The 10,667-nt window shown below is 37.1% G+C and overlaps 1 protein-coding gene across 1 annotated transcript; it reads right to left on the bottom strand.

The window, feature by feature from the left end:
• Nucleotides 1–707: 707 nt before the first annotated feature.
• Nucleotides 708–9,621, bottom strand: LOC310991529 (gamma-glutamyl hydrolase). The gene is made up of 10 exons (XM_083979271.1): nucleotides 9,544–9,621; nucleotides 5,036–5,197; nucleotides 4,803–4,917; nucleotides 4,427–4,477; nucleotides 4,185–4,269; nucleotides 3,501–3,639; nucleotides 3,089–3,195; nucleotides 2,331–2,424; nucleotides 2,099–2,236; nucleotides 708–1,046 (listed from the first exon to the last, which is right to left on the bottom strand). Exons 2-10 carry the CDS (start codon nucleotides 5,142–5,144, stop codon nucleotides 928–930), a joined length of 957 nt encoding a protein of 318 aa, XP_083835397.1. The 5' UTR covers nucleotides 5,145–5,197; nucleotides 9,544–9,621; the 3' UTR covers nucleotides 708–927.
• Nucleotides 9,622–10,667: the final 1,046 nt, after the last annotated feature.

The raw sequence follows: 10,667 nt of genomic DNA, 5'->3' as shown, positions 1-10,667 counted from the left end.
TGGCCTTTTTAAGACAGCTCTTTTAAGACATTTTAAGACACCACATTCAGTGGAAATCAGCTCATGTTTCTCATGAACATTACAACAACAACTTGTTTAAAGTTCCCTCAACTCATTGGTTTCATAAGGAAACATGGTGATTACTGAAGACTTCCCAGCATTCATACACTGAGATTTTTGTTTGGGCCCGTAGCAAAGTGCATAAACCCTGTTAAATTTCTAAAAGTCTCCTGCCTTTGTTTGGCAATCAAACATATCAAGATGCACAAAAAAGTGTACAACAAATACTCCCATGGTCTCAACTCAAGAGGAAGTCCACTTAATTTATTCACTGAACTGCACAATGACATGTTTATTTCCCTAAATAAAAGTTTAGATGCCCTTTCAAAGTTGTCTTTACAGCGCCAGAGGAAATAATCTATATGGAAAGCAATAAGTTAATGAAACCTTTAATTGAGATTGATGGTTTATTCCTGAGAGGTCATAAGAGGTCATATTGGTTTTAAACTTCAAGCCAGCACAGAAGAGAAGTTCTTAAAGTGAAGTTAAACACAATAACTGGAGAAACTCAATGTGCTGAGAAAGATGGCAAAACAAAAGGGACTGTTTTTGTCAAATCTTTTATTTCTTTATTGGCCTAAAAGTAGTCACATTTAACTAAAATGAGTTAAAAAAAAAAAAAAAAAAAAAAAACTGGTGCAGAAACTCCTCAGTAATAATAAAAATGCAGGCTGAGTCAGTGCACACATGGCTGAAATCAAATGTTGGTTTTGAGGCCTAGATGTGATTAAAACCAGGAGACTGTGCGTTTGTGTGTGTGTGCAGTTCTGAGCTCAAGTGCTTTGTTGAACAATAAAGTAAAGTATGAAAATGAAGTGTTGTTTTGTCCATGCACAGGATGAAATACAAAATCAGCCACAGAGGATCTCAGAAGAAATAGACCTGCTCGTATCCAGTGAAGTTTCCAGCATATATGGGCGTGTAGCTGTAAATGAGCGACGAGGTCTCTTCCTCAGGATCGTCAAACTGATGTAAACTTCTTCGTCCTGAACAAAGCAGAGGTGAGACGCACATGAATAGAACAATAAAGAATAGATCTCAAAGGGTACATTTCTGAGGATATACTGTAGAAGAGGTGACCAAATTAAAGCCTCCCCCAGTCCCTTGTGTTGTAACATCACTATGTTCTGCATAGCTATCCTAGAAAGTCAGTTAACAGATACAGTACAAAAACCATACGTTAATGACTTTCTTTCTTTCTTAAATCAAGGTACTGTATCACATTGATGTAACTGATCATATAAATATAATCTATTTCCATAAAGAAATCCTTCTCATTGTCTGAATGCAGTATTACACCAAAGGTAATATCAATATAATATTTGTGATTAGTCTAATTGAGTTAATTCAATCTCCAAAAGAGACAAACCCTAAAATAAACAAAGTGGTAATATTCCTTTTTCCAGGATGATGTTGTAGAAAGTCAAGACAGCCTTACTGTGTCCTACTGTCTCACTGTAATAACTCTGTTTAAACAACTATCCTTTCTCCTCCTAAACCCACATACACAATCTGTATAAAGCAACCAGTGTGCTGTTGGGCTGTCTATAATCACATTTTATTTTTCTAAGAACCCAATGCCATGGTGGGCCCCTGGATTTGCGCCCAGCCATACTTAATATGATATGTTATTTTGGTTAAGATAAATATGCATGAGTTTATACATCTGCCAACACCTGTCCAAGTTCATTTACTATAACATGTTTACAGTTACTTAACATATCATATCTTTTCAACACCTGTCAGTGCTCGGCTTGGTATCATGGATAAAATAATGAGTTGAGTAATTTTTAATGTAACATAAATATAGATTGTGTGATATTGTAACCGCAATGGAAATTCAATTATGAAAATGTTTTTACATTAAATTAACATGTAACTGTTTACAGTATATGTAGCTATTCCAGTGGCTTAAAAACTGACACAAGAGATATTAAGGGGGAGAGCAGCCAATTTATAGCTTCCGATACTGTATGTATAATCTTATCATGCAACATTAGTTCATTCCTAATAATGTAATGTGTGTTTATAATCATACCTTCATTGACAAAAAACTCAGCCAGCAGAGACGATAACTGAACAGCGTGAGCAGAGTGAGGAAAGTTCAGCTTTTTGTCCCACTGGAAACGATTCACCTCCGGGTGCCACTGCACTCCATAGAAGGGATATCTCTTACCTGATGTGAAGGAAGAAACAAAAACAACATATTTATTATTCCTCTTGCAAGTCTGTTACAAAGCAATGATGAAAATTGTATATAATCTTGTAACCTTCTATGGTTGAGACAAAGTGGACGTCATTTTCTGCAACGTTTGTGGACAAGATGGAGAAGAAATTATGCAGCTTCTCATTTTCCCGGAAGGTCTGTAACAACATTTGACTTATTAGACTTGACTATTCATGTGTTACCTTTCAACATTATACTGCATACATGTACTATTCTAGATTTCGAAGATTATCGTTTGTGCTTTCTTTTGATGCTGTGACATTTTGCTGTACTCTTATCTATTTTACCTAAACCACATGAGGAGATACATTTGTTAGGGAGCCCCAGGAAAAGAATACACACCCCATACCTTTATCTCTCTGTGTACAGTTTTTTCCTGTGCTATAATACTGAATGGCCCCAGCCAGATTTGCTGTGTAATAATCTGATTTAATACAGATTTATTTACGAATATGCAATATTTAAAACATAAAGGACATATTTAATCAGATTAACATAAACCAATTGCTGCACTGTGAACCTGCAGGGCAGGGATATAAACCCAGCCTTTATTAACCATATAGTAAGCAGTTATGCTGAATGAATACTGTATTTGGAGATGGCACATGTACACATTTATATTTGTACAGTCGACAGAGCCAAAAGTTTTGATCCTGACTAACCTCAGAAAACACATTTCCCATGTTTAAACCACACTGTGGGTCTCTAATTTCATTTCTCAGCACAAAAATAAGGCAAAACCCAAACAAGGGAAGTGAAATACTGTACAGTACAATGACACCAAAGGGATTTACTCTATACCTCTACTGTAAGGCCATAGTGGTGGAAATTGCCAGTTAGAGGTTCTTGGGTCACAGCCTTCATCAGCTCGTCTGGGAAACTCTGAAACATCCTACTGGTGTGGGCCTCTGCAGGGGAAAGAGGAGGGGCATTGAAGAGAAAAAAGGACAGTTTATTAAAAAAAAATACCTACCTTAAATGATAAGGTTTCATCAAGCAGAAAAGATACATATACATAAATGATGTGGTGATAGTAGCAGAGTCTGACTTCCAGGCTGGAAACACCCTCTGATTGGTAACTTGACTCTACTGACACTAAGTGGTATAATCCAGTACATGCAGGTTACCAGAAAATTAAATCTAAATGTGAAAATGTGATTCATTAAAAAAACGCACAGATTAAGACATAAACAGTACTGCAGTAAGATCTAACCTGTCGTTAGGTTGAGAGGCAACGCTATGTTCTCAGCTAAGGTGTTTGACAGCAGATTTTCCCCGGCCACCAGGACAGTCAGCAGCTGCAGACCCATGCACGTCCCCCAGATAGGGAAGAAGTCCCCCGCATCATTGGCCTGGAAAACACACAACGATACTCTAAAGCGTCTGAAACAATAGAGTAACACCAAAACTGTGGCAACTCCTTTTAACAATGTTCCTTTAAATGGTGGTAACAACATTCATTTTTACAGGCCCTCATAATTTCCTTGGAAATCTTCTGGAAAGAACTTTGTGAACTTGGTGCTAATTACTGGGAAAATAAAGACAAGGCTCTGTTGTTTCTGTTCATTAAATTAGGTGTGTTGAGTTTATAAGCCGCCATTGATTTCCAGAGGCATTTCCTCCATATAACATTTCCATTCCAGTCCTCAGTGAATAGACTGATAGCTTCCAAAGTATTAAATTACTGAGGGAATAATGATATCACATGCATTGCTGTCAGTTGTTTGAGACCTTAGTGCAGTTCATGTATAAACATTTTCCCAGCAAAACATTAGAATACTAAATTAGTTATAATTATGCTAATTAATGCTGGTTGAAAATTGTCTTAAATAATTCAACATACAGTAATGAATTATTTTTAAAAGACACATAGATATTAAAACAAGGCAGAACAAACCATCTGAGCAAGTTTGTAAAAAATCTTCGCCACCCTGGCATAATCTGATGTCTCCAAATCTACAGCTCCACCGATGAAGATCAGGCTGAGGAGACATCCCAGTGAGAGCAGTGAAGCGAGGGACAAATGCAGTTTGTATTTATGTACAATGATATATAAAATATAAAATACATGGTATTCATGTAATTTCTCCTGGAAATTTAAACTTCACAAAACATTTGTCATCACATGCTGTGACTCACCCATTTATCTTCTTGAAGATATTTTCATATTCAGCAGTGGTGAGAGTCAACCTGCGAACAAAAGAAAGAAACAATGTTATTTCACATGTTTTGACAAACCACAAACATCCACATGACAGGAATCCAGGTGTCAGAAAATGTACTTCTTCTTTTCCCACAGTGACCTTCCAGCAACAGCTATGTGATTTGTGGCTTCACACGGTCATGCTTCTCCTTTAAAGAGACAAATATAAATCCAATCTGATGTATTTATGTGTATATCATGACTGTGCAGACTTATGAAGTTCCCGCACATGGAAAATAAAGCTAAATTCATATTCACGGTAATGGTAAATTTCTGCAAAACATGCCCAAGTTTTGATAGGACTCGACCCACCGGATAGGCATCACTCTGCTGCCGCCAGACTCGATGTATTTCACATAGGAGGCAGGTATGTAGGTTCTGCCGAATGGTTTCATGACATCATCTGAAACTAGTTGAGTCAAAATCCCTGTAGGACAAAAACACAACCGTGAATACACACAAGCCTCCACAAGTGTCATCTGCTCTATGTTTTTATCTCCTAAACTTCTTTACAACATTCAGTCCTATTTGCATATTTCACTTACCAATCACAGGTCTGTCATTCACAGCCTCCTGCCTGAGCGTAGTCGGCATAGCTCTGCTGCAACAGGCAAAAAATAAACACGCAACGGCTGAAAATGCCACGTTGGCCATGTTTCCACTTCAGTCTCCACTGATCGATCCAAGCTTCATTCAGCAAACTGAACCTGTGAGGTTGTTAGAGAGCAGTGTTTATGAAAGAAGCTACAGCAGACTTATATGTTTCGATGGAAGAGGATATAAGGAAGTGAGGAATGTCCTGATTTACATGTGATGCCTCCAGCACTGTATATACCAGTTAGGCAAGTTCACTGCTGAGGTAAACATAAATATTCTGCTGACAGTTTGGATTTTTTGGCAAATTTCTGATCATTTAATGTGCAGGAAACACAGCAGCTTTATGGATTTAGAAATGGGTGTTGCAATAGAGGCGAAACAGATTGCATTACAGGATCTGTAATAACGGGTCATATGACAGATTTGGATCAAAATTGCTGACATATAAGTTTCAGAGTTAAAATGAACATAGTTTCAATTCACATGCACCTGCAGACTCTAAGCTCCTGTCTGCTCTCCTGATTCCTGAAACATTGAGGTTATCACTCCAAGACTTCTCACCAATGATGTTGAGAGTTGTATATCAAACGTATGCAATACTTTCTAAAAAAAAAAAAAAATACTAAAAGCAATGCAATACATGAAGTTTCTGCATATTGGGTAATGGGGGTAACGTGTGTAGAAGAGTGTGGTTAAAGGCTAAATATGGACACTGAGTTAAGTATATAAATATGATTAAATGTTATTAAATTGTTTGTTGTCTTTCAAAGAGGGTACAATTACTCGCTCATTTGTTCATGATAAATGTTGATAGTCAAAATTAGCTAATAGCCCAATGAGCTAAAATGAGCATGATAAATAAAATATGACCTTTCAGAAAAAAATGATTTGATAATATTTTGATTACCGGAGGTCACAAAGACCAGTCTGTCTCTGCAGGTGGATGACGTAGTCCAATGTGCTCTGGTGCTGTTTTCTTAAGTGAAGATTCATTAGTGGACTAACAGTGCAGTGGTTATTTTCAGGTCCTCGCACTAAACTGCATAGTTTTCAAACTTAGTCACTCGATACTTTGCTGATTCAGATTACTATCCGGAAGGAGTTTGTTACTTTATGTAGATGTTACCTACTTTTGCTCTTTTACCCAAGTTAAAATCTCAATGTGTGGCTTTTATTTGAGCCTCCATTCTTGATGATGATATGCAGGTTTACAGAACCTCAGGGGCCCAGGTCAATTGCATGTGAGTTGTTGTTGGGTTTGTCAATCTGGTGATTATGATAAGCAATTTGTATCAACATATCAAGAGGTTTTATGTATTTTTTATATTGTACATACTGTATTCTTAAATTAAGTTTTGTTGTATTCAATTAGCAAAAACACCACATCTCATTGGTTGAATAATCAAACCAAGATCAAACTTGGTATTCAGATCACAGAGAACAGCAAAAAGTCTGTCTCTACTGTGTCACGTTGAGCCATCGGGTGGAGACAAATTCACATCACAGCGATACATTAGCTATACTGTAAGGCAACAGGCAGCTGCTTTAATGAAAGTCTTGTAAAGCACAAACCAAAGCAATCACAGCAGCAACAATAATCACTGTTTGGTATTTGTAATATTCAAGTATGAGTCAGAGAGTCTTTACCAATTATCCAGTTTATATATTTGGTTACATAGAATTATATACAGTATACAGTATGTATATTAAAGGATCCATCACCTGGTATTTATATCTGTTTCAGATATTGAAGGGGTCTTAAACGCACGTTTTTGAGAAATAATACGCAATATTCACCTCCCTTTAGCCCTATTTGAGTACCCAACTTTGGACATGAGGAGTTTTGGAAATAGAAGTGTTTTCACACATTTCCCACGAGCCTCCGCGCGCACGTTGAAATTCTTGGACCGGCGCAAGATGGACAAAAGTGAAAACATCTGCCAAGAATGTTTTCATTGATCAAGATGAAAGTCGGAGGTTTGAAGATGATCAGATACCGTCGTAGTTCCGACCATAAATGGCGATTCTGCTGTGTTATTCCCATGACCCGTCGGGCAGCGTCCGCCGTCCGCGAAACCGAAAGTAGGAAATGGTGGGTGGCTCACCCACCGTTTCCACCACTAATAATAATAACAAAATAATGATAAAGACAAAACGATATATTTATCGAAAATGGGCCCATTAACAAGTGTGGGTAGCATAGATTCATCCACATTAATATGAGACTTTTTTATAACCAAATACAAACTCCTCTTTGTCCCTTTAATGATTAGAAAAAGACATATCTAAATCCCCCTTGCATTATATAACATGCAGTAACATCCATCCACTGTATGTGCTGTGTTTTATTCATTTATTATGTCACAAAAACTTAGTGTCAACTTTAGAGCACTGAACATTAATTAGACATAAGGTTCATGCTGATTCTGGCTGCCTCATTATTATAAACGTCATTATCACTCTCATTAGTTTCTATGCTCTTATAAACAAGTGGTTGTAGACATCACATACAGTAGACGCTACCATACATGTATTTACAAAAGTCCAACTATGCACTTGTTTTGATCCTCTTTGGTCCAAAAGAGGAACGATCCTGACATCTACAGTTGTTAGCAGTCTCCATCTCCGTCTTAGTGTAACTATTTCAGTCTTTCTCTGGAATAAAAAAAAAAACACCAAATCAAATGAATTATTAATAATAATCATATTTTAGACTTAGATAACAAATGGTCTTGAGGACATAATCACATTAATATTCATTCTTTTGATTTCCAAATCTTTCACAACCGACAAGGAAAACATCAAATTGGTAGAAAATTGTTTGATTTGTTTTCTAACTTGACTATTAAATGCTTTATATTGTTTGCACATTGCTTCAGTGGCTTCAGTATGAATTCAAGGTCTTGATTGTTTCAGCCATAATTGACTATTGAAGCTACAGGAAAATGACATGCTACATTAGTGTTCTGTGGATGTTCACCATATTGTCCTTTAAGGAAAATGAAGTCCTATTCACACACAGCTGTGAAAGACTAAAATAATTTGTCAGTGGCTGCGAGACAGCTCCAGGTGTCTCATTCATATTCCAGCATTACTGCAACGTACCCATGAGTTTTTCTATTTTCTCATAAATATCTTCACACACAGCAGCAAGCAGCTCTTCTTTTGGCTTTAGTCCATCCAGAAACACTAAAGAAAACAGACACCGACAATGTAAATGTGATTTATATTATTATTTGACTTTTATTACAATTTTTTGTTATAGTTTTGTAGCAAGATGCCATGAAAAGTAAACTCGTAGCATCTTTGACTGGACACTCACTTATTCCAGACACCGTGTCCTCCATCTCTTGCCTGTTTTTCAGGTACATTGGCCACACGTGTCCATCAAAGTAGCCTGGAGGATCAGGAGGCGTATAAACCCTTGAACTGTCAATGAAAGACAGCAAAAGAGGTAAAACATGAAGAGGCAAACTTCTATTCCTGTTTTAGGTTCAACAGAGCAACAAAATGACAGGTTAGAAGATAGATACTACATTATATAAGCTGACACCTTCGTCTTGTTTTGCAGACATCATAAGGTATTTCCATGAAGTATCTTTTGTCAAAGAGCTCATTCAGAGGTCTGGAAAGGTAAAACACACAAAAGCATTTAGAGGGTTCAGGCCCCCAGTCAGAAATGATGCACTTCATTATCTAAGGCAAAATAATTAGGTCTATACACAAAATATTTTTTTTGAATGTTGAATTATTTGCTTGCCAATACCCACATTTATTCATAGTCAGTCCATTTGTAATTTCCAGTAATTATTTATTGTGTAAACACAGTTTCGCATTGCATTTTCTCTAAAATTAGTAGCATGTTGCAAAGTTTTTCTTAATCCTACTTAATCCTACTAAAAAAAAAAACCTAATTTAGGAGCCAAACTTAATGACTGAAATAAACACGATAACTTTATCAGATCTTACCTGTAGTTGAAAATGAGGAATCCTTCCACGATTAGCACAAACACCCTCGTATTGACTGTCGACGTTGTAAGATCTGGGTTCAGGTCTCGTTGCCTGAGGAACGAGTCAGGATCTCTTTGCCACAGGTCGACCTCACTCATCATCTTGTCCATATGCAGAGCATCGAGCACTTAAACAGAACGCAATGAGATTTAGATGCTCTCATTCTTTAACCAGACTTCTGGGAATCTATAATATCTAGTTTGCTACTTTTAGTTTTTCTTTATGTCAGCATTTCGATTGGATTGGCACATGCTCAAATATTTTTTTCGTGACTTTTGTGACCTCAAATTGAATAATGAACAATTATTTTTGTCCTCACTGTCATATTGCTTAAACCCGTTGCTGTCCACTGGTACCACAGAGTCATCCTGCAGAAAAGAAGCAGCACTTCAGCTCTCAAATGACCTGTACATCTAAAAGCAATTACATGATTTAAGCAATTTACCTTAAAGTATGAATCCTGTGCAATGAGGCAGCTGTTGGGAATCAGCTGGTGCAGACTACGAGACAGAGTAGATTTTCCTCCATTTGTGATACTGAGTGAAAAACAAACTACACATCAGCTGCAGTAATTATTATACATTTTAAACAACATTTAAATAGTTATTCCATGGGATACACTCATAAAGTGTCAGTTAACACTAGACGTGTCTTTTTGGAGCTAATGGCGCATTGTTTATTCATTGCATTTCTATAAGGTTTAACTTCTTAATGTAGATATTATATGTGATTGGTGCAGAGCATTTCCCACACACCTGTCTATATATTTTTTATTTATTTTTTGGTATTTATTTCAGTTAAATGTGCCACTTCTACTATAACAAAAATGATAAATTCAGTAATTTATATCCCTGCTTTCTTTCAAACATCCTAGGTGATCTCTCTTTATCTGAACAATGTGAGTCCTCCCTCTGACTCTCTGGACTACAGTGACTTTGTCTCTAAAGAGTAACCAGCTCTTATCAGGCTTGGCTGCCACATGGCTGTCACATGCTGTATTGATCCAGTGCAGTCCCTGCTGACCCACAGACAGCATGTAGTTTGCCTGAATTAACATGTAATTCAATAAAACTAGGCGAACGCATCTTCTCGTGCCTTTCTGTGTCCTGTGTTTCCGGTTTAGACACTAAACAACGAAAGTATTTGAGAATCTCCAACTGGCCACACAAGGGTTACATGCAAAGCAATGATTAAAAACCCAGAGTTATTTGTATTAGCCTATTGTAAAAAATACCTCATGGAGTGAAACAAATATGCAAACGTGCATGCAAACTTGGAATTGAGACAGACTGAATCAAGGGGAAGAATAGAGGACATGTTTGAGAGGGAGCTGTGCAATAAAAAGCATCTCCTTCAGGTTAGCTAAAGAGTGATGGGTGACAACATGGCAACACATTCAATGTAAACAATCCTCCCAACTTACTTACCCGCCTACTCCTACAACTAGTGTCTTCATCTCGACGTGTTGTGGCTCTCACTGCAGACACTCCCATACATAAAACGTGCAACAGCAAATTAATACACAATTTGCGACTGACTTTACAGTACTGTAAGGTTAACAGCGTGTCC

The sequence above is a fragment of the Trachurus trachurus genome, assembly GCF_905171665.1.
Source record: "Trachurus trachurus genome assembly, chromosome: 9".
Classification (NCBI taxonomy): Eukaryota; Metazoa; Chordata; class Actinopteri; order Carangiformes; family Carangidae; genus Trachurus; species Trachurus trachurus.
This window is presented reverse-complemented; position numbering and strand designations above follow the sequence as displayed.